The sequence below is a fragment of the Grammomys surdaster genome, unplaced genomic scaffold, assembly GCF_004785775.1.
Source record: "Grammomys surdaster isolate TR1022 unplaced genomic scaffold, NIH_TR_1.0 164, whole genome shotgun sequence".
In the NCBI taxonomy this organism is placed as follows: domain Eukaryota; kingdom Metazoa; phylum Chordata; class Mammalia; order Rodentia; family Muridae; genus Grammomys; species Grammomys surdaster.
The window spans coordinates 3,127,311-3,153,463 of record NW_021604612.1 but is presented as its reverse complement, the minus strand read 5'-3'; the positions used below and the strand labels follow the sequence as shown (position 1 = coordinate 3,153,463).

General features: G+C 51.0%; 1 protein-coding gene across 3 annotated transcripts; it reads left to right on the top strand.

The window, feature by feature from the left end:
- Cabp1 (calcium binding protein 1) lies at positions 1-24,975 on the top strand. Of its 3 annotated transcripts, XM_028765436.1 has the most exons (7): positions 8,108-8,204; positions 13,343-13,522; positions 18,543-18,573; positions 19,120-19,263; positions 20,002-20,111; positions 20,211-20,358; positions 24,514-24,975. In XM_028765436.1, exons 1-7 carry the CDS (start codon positions 8,160-8,162, stop codon positions 24,537-24,539), a joined length of 684 nt encoding a protein of 227 aa, XP_028621269.1. In that variant the 5' UTR covers positions 8,108-8,159; the 3' UTR covers positions 24,540-24,975. The 3 variants fall into 3 exon arrangements, with proteins under 3 accessions (XP_028621268.1, XP_028621269.1, XP_028621270.1); XM_028765435.1 differs by lacking the exons at positions 8,108-8,204; positions 13,343-13,522 and adding an exon at positions 1-727; XM_028765437.1 differs by lacking the exon at positions 13,343-13,522.
- Positions 24,976-26,153: the final 1,178 nt, after the last annotated feature.

The following is a 26,153-nucleotide window of genomic DNA, read 5'->3' as shown; positions in this document are numbered from 1 at the left end:
GGCGCGGCGGCACCTGGGCCGCGGGAGAGCCGGGGGTGGGCTCTCGGGGGACAGCAAGCTACCCCCCCCCCCCAGATCTGCAGCGCCGGCCGCCGGGAGCTCGAGGCTCCGGGCGCAGAAGCTGCGCTGTCACATGGGCGGCGGCGACGGGGCCGCATTTAAGCGGCCAGGGGACGGCGCCCGCCTGCAGCGCGTCCTCGGGCTCGGCTCCCGCCGGGCGCCCCGCTCCCTGCCCTCCGGGGGCCCCGCGCCACCCCCGCCGGGCCATGCGAGCGCGGGCCCCGCCGCGATGAGCTCGCACATCGCCAAGAGCGAGTCTAAGACGTCGCTGCTCAAGGCGGCGGCGGCGAGCGGGGGCAGCCGGGCTCCCCGCCACAGCTCCGCGCGGGACCCCGGGCTGCGTGGCCGCCGGCTGCCCGGTCCCTGCCCCGGCTCGCCTCCACCGTGCGGGGACCCCAGCTCGCGGAGGCCCCTGTGCCGGCCCGTGCCGCGGGACGAGGGCGCGCGCGGGAGCCGGCGTGGGCTGCCCCAGGCGCACTGCAGGCCCCGGGAGACGCTACCGCCGGCCCGCGGGCGCGATGGGGAGGAACGGGGACTGGCGCCGGCGCTCGGTCTACGGGGCTCCCTGCGATCGCGGGGTCGCGGGGACCCGGCTCCCGCTGGCACCCCCGAGGCGGACCCGTTCCTCCACCGGCTGCGCCCCATGCTCAGCTCCGCCTTCGGTCAGGTAAGGGCCGCGCCCCTCGCCCGCGCTCGGGGCACCGGCGCTCGGGACCCTACGGCGGCGGCGCGTCCCCGGCCCTGCCCGCTCTGCCCAGTCGGGGCGCACCTCGGCTCAGCCTGTCCTCCCGCGGCCCTGGCGCTCCGCCACCCCCGTGTCTGATTCAGCACCCCGTGCGCTGTCCACACTCCGGGCCTCTTCCCGGGCGCCGCTCCGCCGAGCCTGCCTCGCACCTGCACCAGCGACCTCCGCAATCCTCCGGCAGATTTTTTTTTCCCCCGGGGTCGTGAGCAGCGCTCGGAGCAGGCGGCGCCAACCCGCTCCTCTGGCCTCTGGCGACCCATAAGAGCGAAGGGTTTGGAGTCTGAGCGGCAAAGGGGAGGGCCTGGGAGTACCCCGAGTTGTTTGCAGATGATTTATACTAACTGTGACTTAGAGTGTCCTCAAAGGTCTGGGTAAAGTTAGGGGATTGGAAAAATGGGGAGGAGGAGAGATGTCTGGGCAGGGATGAGGGTCTGTCCAGGGCTACGACTCCATCTGGAACTTGAGAGTGTTTTTAAGAAAGATGGTATTCCAGGGATGCCATCTGGATGGCAGTCAGGCAACTGTGGGATAATCAAACCCAGAAAATCCAAGCCTGAGTTGGTGTGCCTTCTAGGGTCAGGAAGGCCACTAAGAGGTCACCGGTGACTCTGTTTTTTTTTTTTTTGTTTTTTTTTTTGTTTTTGTTTTTTTTTTTTTTTGTTTGGTTCCTCGCACGCCTTTGCCCGCAAGGATTTCCAGTCAGCCAGACATTCATAAGCAGTTCAAGGCTACCGTATGGGATTGTGTCGCAGGGGAGACAGGAACCCGTGAACTTCTGAGCAAAGCCAAGATTTCCTCTAGTTCCGAGTCTGTGATCGAATCGAACTCACGGAGTCAGCTTCTGCGGTGGCTCGGTCAGAACGCTGGCATGGTTTTAGACGCAGGGGTTTCCTAAGCGTTTCTGTGGTAGGATCTAGCGCAAAGATAACCAACCGCCTCAAGCTCCCGGCTGACTGTGCGGGATCAGGAGGCCGCGTGTGTTTTTGCTTCAGATCTGCTCGCTTCTTTTCAAAAATACTACTCTTCAGTGGCTAATGCAGGTGGGGCTCTGTCATCAAGGCAGCTGCACGCGGATCCGGGTTGCACGGGACCGCTGTGATGCTGTGACGGGGGCCAGCGGCACACGGCTTTGTTCCTGCAGGGAGTCCTGTTAGCGGTACTCCGGAGTAGAGGTTTGGACGCAGAGCCCTGCGAGAAAGAGCCTGGCTACGTGCCAAGGGAGATGCTCACTGCAGTGGTTTGTGTGCTACCCGGAACCGAAGCGTGTTAGGAGTGATCTGTGGGTCTGGACTGGGTTGTCGCTCGAATGCTGTACTGCTGTGAGTGGGGAACTGGCGATTCACTCAGTCAGCAAGCGTTTCTTGAACACCTACTCTTCCCAGGCATTTGGTCGCACTGGGAAGGGAGAGGTGGGAGAGTCAAGATTTAGGCTGTTTTGGAGCTTTTGACCTAGCAGTTTGAAAGGTGCCCAGTCACCAGGTTGATTACTCGGTTTGCCAGTGATCTGGCGAAAGGACCGTTGCTTCCTTCCCCCACGCTTGCAGCCTTTCCTGCAGAGGCCCCTAGTCTGAGCTCAGAGCCTTTCAAATGGCCTCTTCTAACTTCTCAGCCATTAAGTGGAGACTGTTCTCCAGCCCCAGGTTCTGAAATGTCACAGGGTCACTCGAGTCACGAGGAGCTGGAAGGTCCTATGAAATATTTACTGCCTCCCTCTGGAAGCTCTTGCTTCTCCGGAACCGCAGACCTTCTCCCCCCCCCCCCCAAGCACATTCAGTTTGAGTTTCCTGGTGACTCCTCTAAGAGATAGATCCATGTGAATGAGAAAACAAACCCGTCTTGGGGGGGGGGGAGCGGGGGGGGGCGGGTCGTGTTAGAGCTTCCGGTCTCCTTTGACTAAGAGGAAGTAGAGTTTCTTTGACATCTCTTTCCTGCATTGAACATTCTGTCTTTAGAGACAGGGTGGGGACTTAGAGAAGGTAAAGTGGGGTCCTGAACGTAGAACTTTCCAGATGGATCCACTTAGGGCAAAGTGTATTTTGTTCCTACCCTTATTTATCTATTTTTTACTTTTTTTTTTAAACCTTAGGTGAATTGCTTTATCTCATCGGGACTTAGAATCTGGGATGTGACATGATTTGTGCAGGCCTAAGGTTATAGAGCTTGGTCCACTGTGTGCCGCCAGGCCAGGGCTGCGTCTAAGTTGGCGTTGCTGAGGCTGATCAACTCAACTATAAGGCTCCATTTCTTCTGCTTGTAGAGAGAGCCAGGATTGGGTGCACTAGAGGTATCCAGATAGACTCTCCACGCTTGGGGAAATGGGAAGTAAGATTCTCCCAAGCGACAACCCGGAGGTTCCCTGCTGCCTGTAGGGGGACACTGCAGCTTCAAGGCTGAGGTGTGGAATAGTGGCCAGGAAAGGTACCAGATCCCTAGCTTCCAACTTTGTCACTTTGTATCTCTGTAACCTTGGCACCATTTCCTCTCTGGATCGGTAAGCTTCTTCATCCAGGAATGAGACTGAGGAAAAACTGCCTTGCAGGGTTGTGACGAGGCCCACAGGAGATGAAGGATATCAGAGGCCCGGTTCATAGCGCTGGCTAAAGAGCAGCCAGCGTTCATGTGACTACTGTCATTAGTGGTCATTAAAAGAGCACCCCCCCGAGGAAGTGCTGTGCGGGGGACGCTGCCTCCGTGCCAGGCAAGCAATGGGCGCAGAGCTCAACATCAGTGAACTGTCTGTCCCTAGCTCTATCAGCTAAGGATATGTCATGTCACCCAGATGGGGCGTGAGACACGACCTTGAGTAGGCACGATATGAGGATTTGGGTCTTGGAAGACTCTGGTATGAACACACCTGCTCTTGCTTTAAATCTTGAAAAGAGACTAATGGTCCGGTCCCATCCTAGAGAAACATCTCTCTTGATCTGGAGGGACCAGCCCAGTGTCCGCACAACACGCAAAACCATCACAGTATTCGTGAGTGACTCATGGGGTTCCTCGTTCCTGTGGTACAGATGAGGAGATGGGCCAAGGTCATGATGGTCAGAGTAAGCTGCATCAGCCCGTGTCTTTAAGATGAGCATCGGTTCCACATGCTCTTCTCCATTGCCTTTCCTCTGAGGCCTGGGATGAGGGAAGAGAAGGTCAGCCTGTGGTTTGCATCAATCACGACGCTAGGAGTGGCTAGTCAGTGGACGAGCGTCCTCTGGGATGTCTGGATGTCTGTGTTTGGCTCCAGCTGTTTCCGGTAATCAGCAGGGGTACTCAAAACCTCAGTCAGTCGAGAATCCACGACAACATTACCAGAGCCTGTCCTTGGAGGGTTGGCGTCAACATCCCCCATCTTTGAAACGAGGACACAGGCTCCGGAGAGGGCGGTGCCTGCCAGAGATCACATAGTAAATAAATGGTAACACCTGTCACCTGAGTGACACTGGGCTGGCCAGGAAGGGAAGTCGTCAGAAGTGTCCACAGGACATCCCTCATGCTGGACCCCAGCCCAGCTCTCTCCCTGAGTGTCCCAGCACTGGGTTGTCACCCAAGTTCATATGCTGCTGGTCGATCTGGTCAAGACCTAAGTCCAGCCCCCCTCCTAATCAGGGATAACAAGTGACGGCTCATCCTTCTCACCCTCTGATCCTATTATTCTATTCAGAGTCCAAAGCATGGCTTCAGAGGCCCAGAGACTCTCAGGGGATAAGAAAGGTGTACGTCACAAAGTGCTTGTTGCTTCTTAGAGAAAACTCCCAAACTTCAGCCTTCCTGCATTTTTAAGGGAAGGTCAAACCTTCCGCCCACTGGCCAGTTTAGTTTCAGGAGGCTCTAAAACCCCATATCTGGTCCTTCTGGATCCCTAGCCGACCTTAAGCCTTAAGAATGCCAACCCCACTCTTACCCCAAAGCAGAATGGGCCTTGAACTTTTCTACACTTAGTTATTAAAAATGTGTGTATGTCAAGCATGGTAGTGCACACCTTTAGTCCCAGCCCTTGGGTGGCAGAGACATGCATAGTTGTGTGTGCGAGTGTGTGCGTGTGCATGTGTGTTTGTGCGTGCATGTGTGCATGTGTATATATGTGTGTGTACATGTGCACAAGTGTGTGTATGTGTATATATGTGTGTTTTTGTACGTGTGCACAAGTGTGTATGTGTGTACATGTGCACAAGTGTGTGTATGTGTATATGTGTGTGCGTGTGTTTGTGCATGCATATGTGCATGTATATATATGTGTGTGTACATGTGCACAAGTGTGTGTGTATGTGTATATATGTGTGTTTTTGTACGTGTGCATAAGTGTGTGTATGTGTATATGTGTGTGCACGTATGTGTGTGTGCATGCATGTGTGTGCGTGTGCTTGTGTATGTAGGGTGTAGTCAGAAAACAGCTTTCAGGAATCGATTCTCTCCTCGTACCTTGTGGGTCTCAGGAATCCAGCTCAGGTTACGAGGCTCAGCAGGAAACACTTTGACCCGCTGCTCAATCTTGCTGACCTGCAGAATGGGCTTTCTTTAAGCCTATGATTGGTTTTACTGTCTTCTGTTTCTAGTTTCCAAGGACAGAGGCATACAAAGCCAAGGTCGACAAGCACCTGTTCTATCTGAGACTGGCCTGCAGGGGGCAGGAGTCACCAGGACTGAAAAACTGGATAAGTCGATGCTGTATCTAGCCCTTTAAGACCAGTGCTAGGCAGAAGAAGGGGACAGGTTTTAGGTGCCAGACACTGGGCGGGGCCTCTTGTATTGTTTCATTAACCACCCATAAAAGCCCAAAGGAGGTGCTCTTAGTATCTAAGAGACAAGCTCCAGAAGTCCAAAGTGAATCAGATCCATCGCAATCCGTCTGACTGTGCAGACTATCCTCGGTATGTCTTTTATCTTTTTTTTAATTTATTTACCTATTTGTATTTTATGTGTATGAGTGTTGTTGTTTTTCCCCCCTGCGTGTATGTGTACCACACGCGTGCCTGGTGCCTCCAGAGCTCAGAAGAGGTACATTAGATCCTCTGGAACTGGAGTTAATCAGAAGGTTGTGAGCAGCCCTGCGGGTGCTGGGAACCAAACCTCGGTCCTCTGCAAGAACAAACAAAAAGCGCGCAGAACCGCTGGAGCATTTCCCCAGTCACTCTCCTGGGTCTTAGTGAGAGCTACAGGTTAGAGCTCCCTAGAGAGTAGACAGTCTCTGCCCTCAGCCGCCTACATCCGCTGCACCGGGGATTTCGGGGCAGGTTCCAGGCGTTTCTGTGTTACTCTTTCTTAGAGTTTATCTCAGATATAGTTAAATAACTGTGCTCCCACCTGCGAGGATGTAAACTCCGGCTGTTGTCTTGCTCCTCGTCATTGTTCCCAGAGCCAAGCACAGCACCCGGCACATAAACGCCGGGCAAACGATACTTCCTTCTTCCACTTGAATAATTACTTATCAGCGCCTATTATGTACCACAGGCTTTCCTGTATGCGCCGTATTAGCCAGACAGGGAAAGTCCCGTTTTCTAACGGAGGAAACTGAAGCTCGGGAATGGAAGGCGATCACAGACAGAGCCGGAGCTCAACCTTAGACCCCAGATCCTTTGCCCATTCATCAGAGGCCACTGACCCAGACCCCTGGACCAGCGGAGTGCTTCCTCCTGGCTGGTTTGCATTTCCGTTAGCTGTCCGCCCCGCCTCAGCTCTCTGGCGTCTTGACCTAACTCTTTCCTGCCCTTTAGCTGTTCCCACCCAGGCTCCTCCTTTTGTGCTCGGGGAGTGGCCTCTCCCTTTCCCCCTCCTCCAGGAGTATGGCCCAAACAAGGCATCAAGAAACCGCCTTGGCTAAACCATTCCCCGCTCTGCAGCTACACACAGCACCACAGCCATAGTGAACCAGCCAGCGACCTCTTTTTTTAGCCTCGTAAGAGGAAGCCTGTGCCACCCACTGAGCAAGGCACCCAGCCATTTTCCCTAATGAGATTTCTGACCAGACATCCCAATGGACAAAAGTCCCTGGGAGAGGAAGCAGTCTGGGCCGGTGTCTGCGGTTGCATCAGGGGCCAGGGAATGGGTCAACCTCCTGGTCCATCTCTGGTGCCCCCTGCTGGGGAAAAGCTGTCTGCACGGAGACAGGAGTGCTTCTCTGGGTACCCGCCTACCACATTGCCACGCTCAAACCGGGACATCTGAGGCATGAGAAGAATTCTCTTGCCAAAGCAAGAATTTGGAAGGACAAAGAACATCCAGTCATCTGTAGAGTTCCAACTGTAGGACTTCGAGGACCATTTTAAAAAGGCAGCCTCCCTGTTCTGCACTCCAACGAAGCCAGTGAAAGACCCTCGGTCAGGATTGGGTAGAGTGATGGGAAGGACCAGAGAGACCTTGGCCACGTCCTCTGCGCCAGCACCGCCTTCATTCGGCTCCCCTCAAGGCCATCGCTTGGCTTCTCAAGGGTCAGGGAGCCTTTTACATGGCAGAGGGAGCATAAGGGAGAAGCAGATGACAGCTGCGGGTTCAGCTGTGCTGTCAGCCCTGGAGCCTCATCCCATGTCAACGATGAGGCAAGTGCGAAAAATGGAGCGTAATAGAGACGTCACAAGATCTCCCAGGCCCTCAACTGAGAACCACCTTGCTGTCCATCCAGCTGGAAATGCCAGCGGCTGATGAGGCACTCTCGTCCGGCTCAGTGCTCTTCAGACAAGGCGTACATCTCCCTGGGGTCCTGTGTGTGCACGCATGTGTGTGGTTAGTGTGGTGTGTGTGTGTGTGTGTGTGTGTGTGTGTGTGTGTGTGTGTCCACCCGCGCATGCGCATGTCAAGCTTTGCAAGCACCCTGGCTTTGGGGGCCCAAACTAGCCAGCTTTCCCCTTCTGGATCTGCTGGCCTAATTCCCAGCTGCAGCTGCCACCTTGGGTCCCCCTCCCCAAGGCCATCTCCCTGCATATTTGACAGCATAGGAAGGAGGGGCTCAGGGAAGCAGAGAGACACAGAGAATGGACTCAGCCCTAAAGCTCTAATCTGACGATGATGATCCGAAAGACTCCCGAGCGCCAATGCCCTCTGTGATCTATTCTCCGGGGGATTTTTTTTTCCGGTGCTATGCACTTTTTCCTTCTGCCTTTGGCTCCTTAAGAAACTGACCAGAAAGTTAAACCTAGATACACAAACGCACATACAAACCACCAGGAAGAAAAAAAAAATCAGCGGGAGCAGGAAGGCAGGCAGGCAGACAGCCGAGAGCGCCCGTTCCAGTTCAGCTCTGTCCTGGAGGAAGAGCGGCACCGGCAGAGTTGCTGGGGTTAGCAGTGACCCAGACTGAGGTCGTCTGCCCCCCCAGGAGCCTCCTTCATGGACCCAGAGACAACCAAAGGGACCGTGTCAGTGTAGGATGGGTAACTGCGTCAAGTCGCCACTGAAAAACCTCTCAAGAAAGGTATGTTTTTGGAAACCCCCCCCCCAAGTCTTGGTACTGGGGTTGGGGACATCTTGCTGCCTACCCCAGCGGGGATGAAGGGGGTGGGCATCTGATGCTCTCTATCCTTCCCAGGGTGTCTGTCCAAAACTGTGTCCCTGTTCCGACTTCAAGACACCCTCCATCAGCAGATTCTTATGTTCTAGGCAGGCTCTGAGCGAAAGTTAGGGTTCAAAAGCTGCGGGGCTTGGGGGTGGGAGATCGTGGGGTCCCGGAAGGCCATATTTGGGATTCATGAGAGAGGTAAGAGAGAAATCATGTGACTCTGGGGCTTCGGGGCTGTAACATGCAAAGTGTGGATTTGTAGGATGTCAGCGTACATGTACCTTAGAATCTAAAGAGTCAGAGATCCTTCAGGACCGGACCCCAGGGCTCAGAGGGTCTGTACTCTTCAATGGTAATCTCTAAGGCAACCTTCCTAACGCTGGAACCCTTTAGTACAGTTCCTCATGCTGTGGTGACCCCCAAACTATAACATTATTTTTGTTGCTACTTCATAACTGTAATATTGTTACTGTTGTGAACTGTAATGCAAATATTCACAGAGATAGAAGTTTGCCAAAGGGGTCATGACTTACAGGTTGAGAGCCACTGATCTAAGTTTTGAAGGAACCATGTTAACCAAGGACATTTCCCCCTTTCGATTGTATTTATGGTAACACTTGAGTCAGGCGAGGGAGCCAGGACTATTCCGTCTTAGAACCCAGGAGAGCTTCTTTTGAGAAACTCGGTGCCCAAGAGGTATGTGGTCAGGATTGTACATGTTTCTTTTCAGGGTGGATTTACTGCTTGTGTGCTAGGACTTCTTTTGCAAGAATTCCTTTGAGAAGGCGACACTGTTCTCTTCCTCAGGCATCTTCAGGAAGGTCTGGGTTGTGTCCACAGGTTTGTTCTGCTTGGACTATGCATATATTGCTGGCTGGCTGGAGTCAGGTCGTAGACTGATAAAGATTTTTGCTTCCAGTGTTTTCATCCCCCCCCCACCCCAATAAGAAATGTGATTGCCAATTAAGGGGGCGGGGATTGGAGGGTCAGGTGATTCACCGAAGGTCTTGGATTGGCTGATGGAGCTTTCACTCAGGTCTCACCTCATCGTCCCCATTAGGTTTCTGACCTCTCAATTTAGGACACTTGGGGCTTTTTAGCCTGTCGCCTTCCTCGTTTGGTTAAGCGGCTCACATCAAATTCCATTTAATCTTCGACCGTTCCTTGGGCGGCTCGGGGGTCTGACGTTTCCATTGTGCCTCGGGGAGGCTTCTGCCAGGGAGGTGATTTGGGGAAGCAGAAGCCGATCTGAATTAGAGCATCACAGGCAAATGCTAACGCAGAGGATATGAATTTAAGAACGAGTCCTTTCCTCTGCCTCCTACCTTCATCCCTTCCGCTGCCGAGTGCTTAAGTCAGACCACACGGGTCTCCTCTTTCTGGTCCTGTGATCTTAGACAAATGACTTAACTTTCCCAGACATAGTTTCTTTCCCATCAATTGGGAGTGCTAATGCCTAGGTACCTCTTCCAACATGTGTATCAATGGGGACCAAACTCAGATGCTACACGGCCCAGGCCTGATATGCAGCTCTCCTTTGTTTGTTCTGTCCTGCTTACTAGAAACAAGGACTTACTCTGAAAACTGGGCCTCTGCATCTTCAGTGCTGGGATTATATGCGTGAGCCAGTACAGCTGGTTCACAATACTTAAACTTTTTTTTTTCTTTTCTTTCCTCTCTCTGGTTTGGTTTTTGGTATGGTTTGTTTTGAGACAAGGTTTTACCATATAGTCATGTCTGGCCTGAAATTCACTCCGTAGACCAGACTGGCGTCAAACTCATAGATTTCTTACCTGAACGTCCAAAGTACTAGGATCAAAGGCGTGTGCATCAACCCTACTCAGCCCCCACTATTTAACTCTCCAAATGATTGTGTGCTGTGCACAGCGCCAGATGTATAGTACCACACATGTGTTAGGATTCTCACTGTCATCCGAGGTAAAGGATGCAGTATAAAAAAGCAGAAGAGATTGGCGATTGTTACCACTGCTTTTGAGATGAGGCTTCTGTATGCAGCCCAGGCTAGCCTGGAACTCAAGATCCTCCTGCCTTAGCTGCTGCATCTTAGAAATATAGTATAGATTTGAGCCATCACACCCAGGTAGACCTTATTCCCAGAGCCTCACACACGCCGAGCCCTGTGCCTCTACCACTGAGCCGCAGCGCAGCTGGTGAGGTTCTGAGTCCTCCCGGAGAAGTGATCATACCTCTTAGGAATCCTTTCTCCTCTTGGATTATTTACAACATATCAATCATCTGCCGTCTCACTCCCCCTTTTCATCTGAATACTTCTGGCTAGTTTGCAGAGAAGGGAGCAGGGCCCAGAGATAAGGATTTCCGAGGTCATTCTGTCGCCAGCAAGCAAAGCTGGGGATTTAGAGCCTCTGCTGTGTAATCCCGGGGCTGGTATTCTATGCATGCCTTTTTCTTCCTCCCAGTACCAGAAATGTTACTCATAAATTCCAGAATATGACCTTCGAGATTGTCTAGTTCAACTATACTCTGTAGGGCAACATACCCTCTCCTATCTCACTAAGCACACACCCGTCTCATTCTTGTTGAGCAGGAACAGACCTGGAGATTTGACCCATGTGCCCTCGGGCAGGTTGTATTGTTAGAGCCAGAGGTGGGAGGTCTTGACACTCTCTAATACTCTGGCTGCTCCTGGTTCCAGGCCAGGCATTCCTGGTCCCTGGCTTGGCCACTTGAGTGGAAGCTGGGGAAACGGACATGGTGATAGGTAGCCTGCTTCCGGCCCTGTACTGGGCAGGACCAGCCTGTCAGGTGCCATCAGTGCTGGCTGGGAAGAATGGCTGCCTCCTGGGGCAACGTGGTGCCAGGCAGAGTTATACTCAAGAGACACAGTGGAAATTCCCAGCCACCACTGGCTTACTCTTCGTGGGAGCAAATTCTTCACCATCCTTCTCATTTCTTTGCTGACTGGCAGATGTTCCCTCACTTCTCCTGGAGCCAGAAGTAAACGCCTTCTGGCTCGCAACAACTCTTAACTTGCTCCACCAACATCACTGACTGCATGGTTGCCGTAACTACGGCAACTTCATTTATTTGGCTCTTACTGTGTTCTAAACGCTATGCAAAACACTCTGTAGGCCACGGCTTATTCGTTGCCTCGCAAGAGCCTCCTGGATACAGATAATTAACCCCCAAGAACGTAGAGGATGCTGGGGCACAGGGGGATGAAGGGAGATGCACAAGGTCACACAGCGAGCAAGTGGCAGAGCCAGAGTTTTCCCATGACGGTGTCCAGAGCCAGTACGCTAAACACTCTGAGGATTCTGTGCCACCTGCCTCCCCCTCCTCCTCCTCCTCCTCCTCCTCCTCCTCTGTCTGTGCTTCTCCTGAGCCAACACGTGTGAGATTCAGCCAGAAACAGAAAGTCTGCTTTTCGGCAAACATCTCCAGTAAGATTGCTTCCTGGAGTTACTCCTCCACTGGAGTTAGTCCTCCATCCAGTCCTAGGCTTCTCATGGACCCCTTCCTTCCTAGAGGGAAGGGCTCTCTGGTCTTTGCCATTTCCAGCATAGGTTCAGAGGGGTGAGTAAATGGAGAACAGATTCAAGCTAGAATGAACCTTGGTCTGTGGACATCCCTCGTGTTCAGAGATTTCTTACAACTGACTCTGGAGCTTTGGTCTGAGTCTCCTTCGAAGAACTCAAATACTGTTCCTCCTTCTCTAGGTCTGGAAGGGGCTTAGGGTGTTGGTAGAGGCTGGAATTAAGTCTCCATCAACAGCCTCCCCCAAAGATTTGAGGGAGAAGCATGAGAGGACAGGATGAGGGAGGTTCCAACAGAATAGGCTGTCCCTGTCTATACTTGTGTGTGTACTTAGCTAGAGGCAGCTAGTTAGAAGAGGACTAGTTGGGATGTCAAGTACGTAGTTCTGTGTGTTTCAGACAAGACAGCTCTCTTGGGAGTCCAGCTATCCCACTGTCCTTGGGAAAGTTCTGCTACAGGCTCCCACACTGGCGAGAGGCTGTCCCTCACTGGACCTGGAGAGGCACTGGGAATTCTGGGAGGCCTGGGTGCAGCCACATCTTGTGTCTGGACACTGCTACTACTATCCTAAAGGGAAGGTCTGTGGGGGCAATGCTGACTTTTTATAACTGTGTGGGAATCTTCAGGCTGGCTGGGGCCTGAGAGCAGAGCTATATTTGGTCAGATGGCAAGGCCCCTGCCTCAGCCTCTAGAGCTCAAGGAGGCCAGCCTGGGCATGGAGCCAGGGAAAGAGGGCGGATAGGAAAGGAAAATTGCTGGCAGACTGCCCAATTAGGCCGGCAGGAACAGGTGATGCCTGGGCACAGGTGGTTCTTGTTTGACCCACTGATGCTTTTTGAACCAGATTTGGCACCCGTGGGCTGGAGCCTACTGACTCGTGCCACCCATTTAGAGTGACCACACAGCGTCCATCTTGCCCCCTCCCCCTCCCACCACTCATCTGCCTTATTTGTCAGCAATGGCATCAGTTTGTGACTTCCAGTTATCGGACTTTGTGGAAGCTGTTTGTTCTCTGAGTCCCCAGCTCTGTACCACTCTTCCGGAGGGGAGGGCAGAAGGGGAGGAGGGCATCCAGCTAGGGCAGCGTCTAAGTCTATCAGAAGCCTGGGAGACAGGATGTAGGTCCCAAGGTTGAGTTGGGACAGTGGGAACATTTAGTGAATGGACGTGGTTCTGTGTGACACTCCTGAGTTAGGGTATATTCCTCTCCCTCTGCTTCACTTTGAATGTCACGCACACGTGAGTGGCTCTCTTTATACATGTGTGTGTGTGTGTGTGTATGTGTGTTTGTGCGTGCCCACAGCCTACTTCAAGAATCACAACTAGCTCTCCATGGGACATTTCAGCCAAAAATTGGAGTCTCCAACAGTTGGATTAATTAGATGTTCACCTTTGTACGCATTTAAACGGCAAGGTGACGTCATCACGTGACTTTCGAGGATCTTCTAGAATCAACAGCCAGGCCGGGGCTGGGAGGGCCCAGGTGGACAGGAGGTGACGCCTCACCTCTCTTTTTATTTGCTTGGTGCCTGCTAAAGATGCGCCAGGAGGAGAAGACCAGCTACATGGCGGTGCAGACAAGTGAGGACGGGCTGGCGGATGGCGGCGAGCTCCCTGGACCACTCATGATGCTGGCCCAGAACTGTGCCGTCATGCACAACCTGTTGGGTCCTGCCTGCATTTTTCTCCGAAAGGGTTTTGCTGAGAACAGACAACCTGTACGTAAGTTGACCCGGTGCAGCCGGCCCGAACCTGGCTTCTCGTGGCGTGAGGAGGTGCTGGGAAGAAAAGGGGTTTTGTAACCTAGCAACCCCGGCTCTGAACTCCTCACCTTGTGAATCTGATTCTTGAAGTTTTCCCGCTCACTCGTGGCTCCAAAGTGAGTCTGTATCAACCAGAAATGATCAAAGCAGGGGGCTGGTGAGATGGCTTAATGGTTAAGGGCACTGACTGTTTTTGTAAAGGACCTGGGTTTGCCTCCTAGAACACACTTGGTGGCTAACAACCGTCTGTTACTCCGGGATCCGATGCCCTCTTTTGACTTCCATAGGCACCAGGCATGCGTGTCATACACATATAATCATGTAGACAAAACACTCATACACATACAAAAATAAAGTAAATCTTTTTTTTTGTTTTGTTTTGTTTTGTTTTTCGAGACAGGTTTTCTCTGTATAGCCCTGGCTGTCCTGGAACTCACTCTGTAGACCAGGCTGGCCTCAAACTCAGAAATCCACCCGCCTCTGCCTCCCAAATCCTGGGACTAAAGGCGTGCGCCACCACTGCCCAGCACAAGTAAATCTTTAAAACAAAAAGTTTTAAAAATGAAATAATAAAATCAGAGGCTGGAGAGATAGTATTTATTTAATAAAGGGTCTGAGTTCAGCTCCCAACGCCCACTGAAAAGCTGAAGATGGTGACGGGTGCCTGTAATTCCAGTGCTGAGGAGTCAGAGACAGGAAAATCCCTGAGGCTCACTGGCCCCAGGGAGAGAGACCTTGTCTTAAAACATAAGGTGGATGGGGAAAGGGATGGGCTGGCCGGGCAGCTCAGTGGTACTGCTCTTTCCGGGTACCTGGGTTCAGTTCCTAATCTCATATCAGGTAGCTCTCATTTGACTCTAACTCCAGCACCATGGAGATCTACTGCCATCTGCTGGCCCCAAGGGGACCTTCACTCGTGTGCTCATACACGTACAACCCATAATTAAAAAAAAAATTTTTTTAGAAAAATAAGGTGGGAGCTGGTGAGATGGCTCAGTGGTTAAGAGCACTGACTGCTCTTCCAGAGGTCATGAGTTCAAATCCCAGCAACCACATGGTGGCTCACAACCATCCACAATGAGATCTGATGCCCTCTTACAGGGTGTTTGAAGACAGCTACCGTGTACGTACATGTAATAATTAAAAAAAAAAAAATAAGGTGGAAGTCTCCTAAGGATCAATGTCTAAGGCTGACCCCCATCCTCCACACACACTGCGTGCACACGCCTGTGCATGCGTAGATAAGTAAGCATACGTAATTCCTTGAGAGCCTCACGATGTGCCCAAGGCGTGTTCAGGAAGCCAACACTATGTTAAGTCTTTTGGTGAATTGCCTCCCAGAAGTCCCAATTCCCAGAGGCAGGGGCTTTTCTTGTCCTCAATTCCCCAGTGGGGAGACTAAGTCTGATGCAGTGACACATTTGAAGTCACCCTAGCAGGCGTCAGAGGCAGGATTCAAACTCATACAGCCTAATTCTGCAGTCTCTGAGCAACTCTGTGTCCTCAGATGGTCCCCTGGTATCCTGAGCTGTGATAACCAGTGTAGGACCACCTATCACGTGCGACTGTTGACCTCTAGGGACGTGGCTAATGAACGGAATGATTGATATTATTTTATTTTAATTAAAAGCCCTGTTTTGGCTGAGGGTTGAGCTTGGGGGTCTTGCATATGCTAAACATGGGTTCTATCCTGAACTATATACCCCACCCAGCCCTCTAATTCAAATAGAAGTAGTCACGGGTGGTTAGTGGTTAGTTAGCCTCCTACAGGTGTCTTGAGTTGTCACCGGGAAGTTATCCCCAGAACTCTCACATGGTAGAAGGCAAGAACTGACTCCTGCAAGTTGTCTTCTGATCTACACACACACACACATCACACGACACCACATAATAAAGTTTTTTTAAAAAAGATTTATTTACTTATTATATATGAATACATTGTAGCTGTCTTCAGACACCAGAAGAGGGCATCAGATTTCATTACAGATGGTTGTGAGTCACCATGTGGTTGCTGGGATTTGAACTCAGGACCTCTGGAAGTGCAGTCAGTGCTCTTAACCACTGAGCCATCTCTCCAGCCCCATAATAAAGTTTTAAAGAGGTTGTTATGGATACAAATATTTGTAGATCACATTGATTTTTTTTTTTGATCACATTGATTTAATCTCACATGCTAAATACATGTTTTGAGGAACGCATGCAAAATCCCTATGAGGTACACACTGGTGTTCAACCATGTTTCAGCTTCAGAAGCAGGAATGACCATCAGCTAGGAGATAGCAGCTGCAAGCTTTAAACCTGGGTCTGTCTGACTCTAGCTTCTGAGGGCTTCTCCTAACTGCACAAACTGGGAAGGAAACACGCATGTTCTCAAGACTGCCTGCCCTCCCCTAACCCCAGGAGCGGTACATATACCAGTATATAACCCTAACTACTCCAGAACACGATACGTTCTCCCACTGACCTGCATGGGGCTAGCCTAGGGGTCAGAGGGTGACCCAGGGAACATCCACCAGGGCTGCTGTTGCCGGCTCACTGTGAAGTAGTACCTTGCTTTGCCTCCCCTCGGAATCTGTGAACACGAATGGATGGGTCTGTGGGGAGAGCCTACAGTGTGCTCATCCTTCCCAGACCTGCAGAACTCAGCCCCAGGGGAGTGGCAAGCTCAGGGCCTGGGGGGCAGGAAATGACTAATTCTAGTTAAGTAGCTGACCCCCACTGAGTATACTTGTATACCTGTGCATACAGTCTATTTCCCTTCTTCCTTGTGTCCCTGCCTTTGACGATACAAGCAACTGTGGATCAAAAAGTAATATTTTAAAAACTGGCATCTGAATCTGTCCAGATGGCTCAGCAGGTAAAGGGACTTGCTGCCAAGTCCAAGGACCCAAGTTCGATCCCCAGAACTCTCACATGGTAGAAGGCGAGAACTGACTCCTGCAAGTTGTCTTCTGATCTACACACACACACACACACACACACACACACACACACACACACACGACACCACATAATAAAAATTTTAAAACTTTGCATCTGAGGCTGGAGAGACAGCCCGGATGTTAAGAACGCTTGCTGTTCTTGCAGATGACATGAATTCAGTCCCCAAAATTCACCTGGAATTCACAACTGTCTGTAACTCCAGTTCCAGAGGATCTGATGTCTCTTCTGGCTTCTTAGAGCACCAGGCATGCAGGTGACGCCCATACGCACGAGCAGCAAGAACACTCATATGCATCAAATAAAAACAAGTCTTTGAAAATGTTTAAGTGAAAAAAAAAATAAAACCTTGCATCTGCCCTGAAGACGCACAATTATTATTTTTTATCCTCCTTTCCTAAATAATACAATGTAGCAACTATTTGCATAGTATTTTTTGTCCTCGTTTCCTAAATAATACAATGTAGCAACTATTTGCATAGTATTTGCATTGTATAAATAGAACCAGTCATTTCGAGGTGATTTGAAGTATACTGGAGGAGGTATGTAAATTATATGCAAATCAGCATGCCATTTGCCGGAAAGGACTTGAGCATCTTTGGATGCCGGCATGCCTGGGGTTTCTGGAATCGATCCCTCACTGATAGTGAAGGATGACTGTACAATTATTATCACTTACTGATGATATAATACTCGGAAATATGTCTTTTTGGCCACCCAGAAATGTCCAGGAACCTGTATTTCTGTCTGGGAACAGGAGTGACCCTTGTGCCGTGTACACTGGGCCAGCCTCTGATGGGGGATTGGGGGGGGGGAATCTCTGCAGCCATGTCACGTCACAGAGACAAAGTCCCTTCGGGCAATTCTTTTCCCTCATCTAGAAATGCCCCCCCTGGGAGGAGCTGAGACGTCTCCCAGGGGGGCATTTCCAGCTGAAGGGAAATGTTCATTCCAAACTCCCATACACTCTGAACACTGTCACACCCCTTCCCTTTGGACATGATCCTCAGACTGGGTGCCTGTATCTGGGTGCCTTTGTCTCCAGGCTGCGTGGCCTCTACTCGTCTTGGCTTCACTGACCGAAACAACCTTTGTGCACAGCTGAGATATCCCACACACTCCCTATGGCATTCCTATGTGCCCGTGTTAACGATATGGGAGCCAGTGCCTCCTGTGAGCCTCCTTAGGGTCGCCAGACCTACCTCATACTCTCCCCAGCCTACGGCAGAGAGCAGGAACATGGCACCCATACCTATGCTGAACCAGGAGTTCCTGGGCAGGCCTGGGTGATGGCCATCACCATCAGGGGCCTACCCCACGTTTCCTCTAAACTCATTTTTTGGAAACTTCTCTGGCAGAAGTTTTAATGCCAGGATCCAGGGTTTCTTTGGCTTTCTATGAAGATAACCAGGCCCTGCTGGCAGCTGCAGATACGAAGCTTTTGGACACTGGCAGCCCTCAGTCCTATGCTGAGTCTTAAAATGGCCCGGGTAGGGGCATGGGGGGTCATACTGGAGAAAGATGGGGCAGTGCCCAGGAAGCTGGACACAGCTCCAACTCTTCCTCACATATCCTGAGCCCCTTTTCTCCTCTTGGGGTTGCCTGAGTGGCCTCTGCCTGCTCTCCTCCTGAAGCAGCCCCCATCTCCTATCTCGTGTTGCCAGGCTCCTCCTGGTGTTGCTGGGTGGTCTCTTCCCTCTGTGGTGACTTCCCCGGGGCCCTATTTTATTTACAGGTTTCTGCTGCTGGACCAGCTCTGTTCCCAACCCATTCTTGTGTCTGGAGAAGGGAACAGCTCTTCGGCAGCCCAGTCTTTGCAGGGGCTCTTGGGTGTGGGTTATCTCTGTCAACTCTCTTCTGGTCCTAAGACTTGAGAATTTTGTATTTTTCCCTCAAGGTCCAGACAGACCTCTGCTAACCTCCCATCACCTCCCCCTGCTACTGCCTGCTGCCACTTGGATGTCCCCATCAGATGGGCATACTGCAAACTCTAGGTCCCTTGCTGCTGCTAATGTGACATGTTCTCTTGTTTCAGGACAGATCATTACGACCAGAGGAGATCGAAGGTAAAGTCAGGCCCTTAGGGGAAAAAGATACCCAACTCCCTTAGTGTGGGGGTGGTTTTTTGGTTTATTTGTTTGTTTGTTTTGTTTTGTTTTGTTTTTCCAGACAGGGTTTCTCTGCATAGCCTTGGCTATCCCGGAGCTCACATTGCAGACCAGGCTGGCCTCAAACTCAGAGATCCACCTGCCTCTGCCTCCCAAGTGCTGGGGCTAATGGCATGCACCACCCCACCCAGCTGGCTTGGATTTGTTTTGAGACAGGATTTCTCTACGTACTCCTGGCTGTCCAACAACTTACTATGTAGAATAGTCTGGCCTTGAACTTAAAAAGATTCACCCGCCTCTAGGTGTCGGTGGGAGGAGAGGCAGACTCAGCTTGGAACAGTCCCTAGCACCAAGCAGGGATCATTTTGTAGAGAGCCTTGGGCAAAGCCAGAGGCCTAGGGGACTCCAGGGTCTACCTCTCTGAGCTGGCCCTGGGGCTGTCTTTGCTTTAAACATTCTTTGGGCCCCATCTCTGACCATGTCTGTCCCTGCTCCTTTCCCCAGAGCTCCGAGAGGCCTTCCGAGAATTTGACAAAGACAAAGATGGGTACATCAACTGCCGGGACCTGGGGAACTGCATGCGCACCATGGGTTATATGCCTACCGAGATGGAACTCATTGAGTTGTCCCAGCAGATCAACATGAACCGTGAGTTGCTGCCCTCCCGGTTAAACAGGCCTGGGATCCATCTTTGTATCTCGTTCTGTATGGCCCAGCACTAACTGCTTGTCTTTTCTGGGCCTCAGTTTCCTTCTGTATAAATCAGGGTTGTAACAAGACAATAGAAGTTAAGTTAGGGCCGGGCGGTAGTGGCACACGCCTTTAATCCCAGCACTCGGGAGGCAGAGGCAGGCGGATTTCTGAGTTCGAGGCCAACCTGGTCTACAGAGTGAGTTCCAGGACAGCCAGGGCTACACAGAGAAACCCTGTCTCAAAAAACCAAAAAAAAAAAAAAAAAAAAAAAAGGAAAAGAAAAAAAAGAAAGTTGTAGCTAGCAGACAGGTGCCCTACCTCCTTCCAGCTGCTGAGAGCCACTTGGAAGTTGAGTTTGTGTTTGCACAGCTCCAGTAAAGTAAGGCTTGGGGGCGCATAGGCACAGGTACCCGGAACTTCTGTCCTCTCTCCTTCCTCCGAGAGCGTCTTGGCTTCTTCATCTTTGACATTCCTCACCCGGCTGCTCTGTGGCCTGATGCTTCTTTCTCCTGTGTTTCCTCCTGTCCACTTTGTGACTCTTCCCTTTCCCACTCCCTGGCCACCCTGAGTCGTTTCCTGACAAGCCCCTTGTCTGTGGTCTGACCTCATTGGCCTCGGTCACACCCTGGACCTGGAGATGGAGGAGACGGAGGAGCAGGCTGCTTAGTGAGAGGTCCCTTCTTTTTCCTCCAGTGGGTGGCCACGTGGATTTTGATGACTTTGTGGAACTGATGGGCCCTAAGCTCCTGGCGGAGACGGCAGATATGATTGGTGTAAAGGAGCTGAGAGACGCCTTTCGGGAGGTGAGTGACAGGTGACAGCAGACAGGGGTGGGCCCGCTCAGTCTTGGGGTCTTCCCGCTCATCCACGAAGCCTTCTTTCCCCCTTTTCACACTCCCCAGTTTGACACCAACGGTGACGGGGAGATAAGTACGAGCGAGCTGCGAGAGGCCATGAGGAAGCTCCTGGGTCATCAGGTGGGACACCGGGACATAGAGGAAATTATCCGAGATGTGGACCTCAATGGAGATGGACGAGTGGACTTCGAAGGTAGGCGGGGCTTGAAAACGGGTGCGAAGCGGGCCAGCCACGGAGCCCTCTGAGCGCAGGCGCACTAGGAAATCACCAATCCCACTTGTCTCTGTGCCTTGCCCCAAGGCACATCTTATCTCTGTATATGCTGATCCACGCCCATCCCTGTCCCTGTGTCCTCCTACCTGTCCGTCATTCATACTTTACACCCGTTCTTATCTTCATCCGTCCGGGTGTCTGTTCAGTTTGTCACCATCTCTGAAAGCCATCCGTACAACATCGATCCATGCGTTGATCGATTTATTCTGCATCCATTCATTGGGCTAATATATCCCACCCATGCGTACATCTCGGTACCTGGGCTCCCAGTCACGTCTCTCCCCTATGCCTCTGTGTTTTTGTCGTCACACACTTCCTCACAGTCATTGGTCTGTCTGTCCCGTCATTTTCCCATCGGGTCTGTATCCAGCCATTCATATATACGTCCACCCTTGTGTCGGTCTGCCCCAACTGTCTCTGTTCACCCTCTCATGCTGTTCCTGATCTTAGGCCTCTGACATCTGACCACAGCATCTATCATTCCTTCACTCTGAACTGCCTAAGACATGTGACCCTGCGAGGCCTTCCCGTGAATATGCTGTCCTTTGCGTCAGGTGCCTTTTTCCCACTTGGGATGAATCATTGAAATTGCATGTTATCTATCTATCTCAATTATTTATCCAGCGTGTGTGCTTGCACACACATTCCGTGAGTGTGGAGGACAGCCTGCAGGAGGTGGTTCTTTTCTGCCGTCAAATGGGTCCTGGGGATCAAACTCAGGTCTTCGGTCTTTGCAGCAATCATCTTTACCCCTGAGCCATCTCACCCACCCTTGAGTGAAATTCTACTTATTTTCCAAGACCCAGTAGGAGACTCTTTCCCCACCCCTCCCTCTTCTGCAGACTGAGCCTCCTCTTTTCTGACCTCCAAATCACTTCAGGTCCACCCCTGTTTCTCACCCTGTACATGACGGCTGCCCTGATTGACTCGGACATTTGAGAGAACAGTAACTCTGTGTTCTTTGTCCCAACATTTCCTACACGATAAACATTTTACACATAGATAAGATTCACTAGACAGTTTTCTTTCTTTCTTCCTTTCTCTTCCTTTCTTTCTTTCTTCCTTTCTCTTCCTTCCTTCCTTTCTCTCTCTCTTTTTCTTCCTTTCTCTTCCTTCCTTTCTCTTTCTTTCTTCCTTTCTCTTTCTTTCTTTCTTTCTTCCTTTCTCTTTCTTTCTTCCTTTCTCTTCCTTCCTTCCTTTCTTCCTTTCTCTCTCTCTTTCTTCCTCTCTCTTCCTTCCTTCCTTCCTTCCTTTCTCTCTTTCTTTCTTCCTTTCTCTTCCTTTCTTTCTTCCTTCCTTTCTCTCTCTCTTTTTCTTCCTTTCTCTTCCTTCCTTTCTCTTTCTTTCTTCCTTTCTCTTTCTTTCTTTCTTTCTTTCTTTCTTCCTTTCTCTTTCTTTCTTCCTTTCTCTTCCTTCCTTCCTTCCTTTCTTCCTTTCTCTCTCTCTTTCTTCCTTTCTCTTCCTTCCTTCCTTCCTTTCTCTCTTTCTTTCTTCCTTTCTCTTCCTTTCTTTCTTTCTTCTTTTCTCTTTCTTTCTTCCTTTCTCTTCCTTCCTTCCTTTCTTCCTTCCTTTCTCTCTCTCTCTCTTTCTTTCTTCCTTTCTTCCTTCCTTTCTCTCTTTCTTTCTTTCTCTCTTTCTCTCTTTCTTTCTTTCTTTCTTTCTTTCTTTCTTTCTTTCTTTCTTTCTTTCTGAGACAGGGTTTCACTCTATAGCCCTAGATGGGCTGGAACCAGGGGGTCGAATGATTCTTTCAAAGGGGAAATCCCGCATATCAGATTTTTACATTCCAATTCATCACAGGACCAAAATGACAGTTATGAAGGAGCAACGAAAATAATTTCAGTAGGAGAAATTATTAGTTGGGGATCGTCAGAACAGGAGGAACTGAGCTAAGGGGTTACAGCATTAGCAAGGTTGAGAACCACTGGTGTAGACCAGGCTGGCCCCAGAATCGGGAGATCTACCTGCCTCCGCCTCCCAAGTGCTGAGACACACCCACACTCACTCCCAAGTGAGTGGACACACCTGCCTAATCAACAAGCATTTTTAAAGGAATCCATAAAACTCCGGGCAATCCTTTATTCTATGTGCACTGTGTGCTTGTCATAAGTAGCTTTATACGTATGCCTCTTTGTTCTCACGATGCTATGGCTGGCCCGAACTTCCATCACTTCCCATTAAACACAAGAAAACATAAAAAAGCCAGGCAGAGCAGCACACGACTTTGATCCCAGCACCGGGGAAGCAGAGGGATGTGGATCTCTGTGAGTTCAAGGCCAACCTGATCTACATAAAGAGTCCCAGGACACCGAGGGGTAGGTAGGTACATAGAGAGACCCTGTCTCAGAAGAACACACTTGCCTAGCTGTCGGAAAGCAGAGTTGGGATGCAGACCGAGATTGGTGTCATCTGTGAACGGCTCCGTTCTTGGCACTGTGGGAGGCAGAAGGAAAAAAATAATATTCATCCTATACTCTAGGAACTTGCCTTCTGGGTGGAAAGCCAAGATGAATGTGTCCTGGCCTGTGCCCAGAACACAAGGGTCAGGAGGTCTTCTCTGGGAACAGCCTGCCTTCAAGAGAAGAGAGAATGGCATTGGGGGGAGAGGATCCTCTAATGGTCAGCTCTAGAAACTCTGCTAAGTGCTGGGAAGATTAACCCTGCCTGCTGCCATGGCAGAGGGTCCAGGTTGCTAGCACGGACATTCCATGCCCCACAGTTGCCTGTAACTCCAACTCAAGGGCACCTAGTGGCCTCCTTTGCCCTCGCAACATGCATACACACTCACAATTAAAAAATAATAATAGCCGGGCGGTGGTGGTGCACGCCTTTAATCCCAGCACTTGGGAGACAGAGGCAGGTGGTGGACGTCTGAGTTCGAGGCCAGCCTGGTCTACAGAGTGAGTTCCAGGACAGCCAGGGCTACACAGAGAAACCCTGTCTCGAGTCTTGAAAAACCAAAACCAAACCAAAACAAAACAAAACAAAAAACCAAAAATAATAATAATAAGAAGAAGAAGAAGATAAGGGCTGGAAGGATGGCTCGATGGTTAAGAGCTGTCTGCTCTTCCAGAGGTCCTGAGTTCAATTCCCAGAAACCACATGGTGGCTCACAACCATCTGTAATGGGATCTGATGCCCTCTTCTGGTGTGTCTGAGACAGCTACAGTGTACTCACATTTAAAAAAAAAATAAGATAATTTTTTTTTTTTTAAAAAAAAAGAGGGGTATCTATCCCAGTGAGTTGAAGGTACATGTCAGTGTAAAATCCCAAATATAGATGTTCGTGGCTGTGGGGTTTTGTTTTTTTTGGTTTTTCAAGACAGGGTTTCTCTGTGTAGTCCTGGCTGTCCTGGAACTCACTCTGTAGACCAGGCTGGCCTCAAACTCAGAAATCCTCCTGCCTCTGCCTCCCAAGTGCTGGAATTAAAGGCCTGCGCCACCACTGCCTGGCATTTGTGGCTGCTTTCTTAACAGTTCCCAAAACGTGGACACAGCCAAGATGGTGCTCTGTAAGCGAATGAATTAAAACACACACACACACACACACCAAAACAAAATAAACAAAAAACTTCAACCACAAGAAATAAAAACCATAAAACTGCCCGGCGGTGGTGGCGCACGCCTTTAATTCCAGCACTTGGGAGGCAGAGGCAGGTGGATTTCTGAGTTCGAGAGTTCGAGGCTAGCCTGGTCTACAGAGTGAGTTCCAGGACAGCCAGGGCTACACAGAGAAACCCTGTCTCGAAAAAAAAAAACAACAAAAAAAAAACAAAACAAAAAAACAAAACAAAACAAAAACAAAACCATAAAACTGTGATAGGCCCAGGAGACTGCGCTGGAAATATCAGGCTGGATCAGACTGGGGAGCACTGTGAGGCCACCCCACCAGGGAGGAGTTAGGGGGATGTCTGCAGGGGTCAGACATCAGCTCCCAGAGCTGTCTTACAGAGGGTGGAGGAGGTGGGAGACACTGCAGCCTCAAAGCAGAGGGGGGTTGAGGACGGGCCTGGCCACAGTGTCCTTTGCCTTCTCTGATTGCCTCTGTCTCCACCCCCTCCTGTCCCCTCCCAGAGTTTGTCCGGATGATGTCTCGCTGAGGCCGCCAAGGGGCTCCTCCAGGTCTGCCAACTCCCACAGGCGGGGAGAAGAGCTGAGCTCGCCTCACCCCGCAGTAGCTGCCGAGAGACCAGGATGTACTGGCGGATGGGGCCTGCCTGCACCCCGGGGAGGTGCCCACCCCGGACCCCCACCCCTCCGCACTGTGAAAGACTCACAACTCCTGCAACTGGAAAAGGGGGCGCCCGCCGGCGAGGAGGCCACAGTGCCAAGCCGGTAGAGGACATGCAAGGCGCCAAGTGCTATGTGCCCAGCCACTGCTGGCTGGGTGGGCCAGGGAGCCCGCCAGCAGACCCCACACAGCATGTCTGCCCCGGGGCAGAGCCTTTCAGCGCCCTCCTGATGCCCGTCCCAGCTCGCCTAGCCCTTTGATCTCAGAACCAATAAAAAACAAAAAACCAAAAAAACCGAGAATGACAGAGAGGGTGGTCTTTGCTTTGCGCCTGGTAAAGGACAGTTCACCTTTCCCCAGAACCTTCTGCACGTCCAGAACTGGGTGGATTTTCTTGCCCGCCACATACATTGACTGAGTATTCTGTACCCAGCAACTTTCATTCTCGTATATTACATAGGCCGGAAATGTGGCAATTTGGGGCTGGGGGTGGGGGTGGGGGTGGTTCTCAGCATAGCCCTGACTGTTTTGGAATTTGTTCTGTATACCAGGCGGATTTCAAACTCAGAGATCCACCTGCCTCTGTCTCCTGAGTGCTGGAATCAAAGGCCTGTGCCACCACTACCCTGAAAATGTGGCCTCTTTTAAGCAGGAGACTGCTGTGGCTATTTAGCTGGGCAGCTGCTTCAGGTAAGATCTGGTTCTTCGTTTCTCGGCTGAGTCTCTAGCTGGCCTCTCACCAAGCCATGAATAACCTTGAACTTTTTTTGTTTTGTTTTGTTTTGTTTTTCGAGACAGGGTTTCTCTGTGTAGCCCTGGCTGTCCTGGAACTAACTCTGTAGACCAGGCTGGCCTCGAACTCAGAAATCCGCCTGCCTCTGCCTCCCAAGTGCTGGGATTAAAGGCGTGCGCCACCACCGCCCAGCAACCTTGAACTTTTATTATTATTATTATTATTATTATTATTATTATTTATGAGCGCAGGTATTTTGCCTATGTGTATGCCTATGTACCGTGTACATTCCTGGTGCCCAAGGAACCAGAAAAGGGGCTGGGTCCCCTAGAACTGGAGTTATCACACAATTATAAGCTGCCACGTGGGTGCGAGGAATCGAACCCAGGTCTCCTCTGCAAAAGCAGCCAGTACTCTTAGTCTATCAGCCATCTTGCCAGCTTTGGCCTTGACCATCTGATTTTTTACACACACACATACAACACACACACACACCTACCTCAGGAGGGCAGGTGTTATGAGTACATTATGACACCTGGTTATGCCATGCAGAGGATCAAGCAAGGATCTACCATCTGAGCAAAATCACCCTTATTTCCTTCTAACACAGAGGACAGGAGAGACAAGGGTGTCTGAAGAGAAGTTGAGGACTAGGGAAGGAAGCACCTAGCAGGGGCTGGACCTCCTCCTGACTGCCAGGAAGCTCCAGACTGATCAGGGAGACAGACATGCTGGAAATATTTCAGATAT

Bases quoted from the DNA above. Each gene is read 5' to 3' on its own strand.
- Cabp1 (XM_028765435.1), top strand. From the start codon at position 134: ATGGGCGGCGGCGACGGGGCCGCATTTAAGCGGCCAGGGGACGGCGCC. The intron at 728-18,542 runs GTAAGGGCCGCG...CTCTTGTTTCAG, and splicing joins TCAGCTCCGCCTTCGGTCAG to GACAGATCATTACGACCAGA. The intron at 20,112-20,210 runs GTGAGTGACAGG...CACACTCCCCAG, and splicing joins TGAGAGACGCCTTTCGGGAG to TTTGACACCAACGGTGACGG.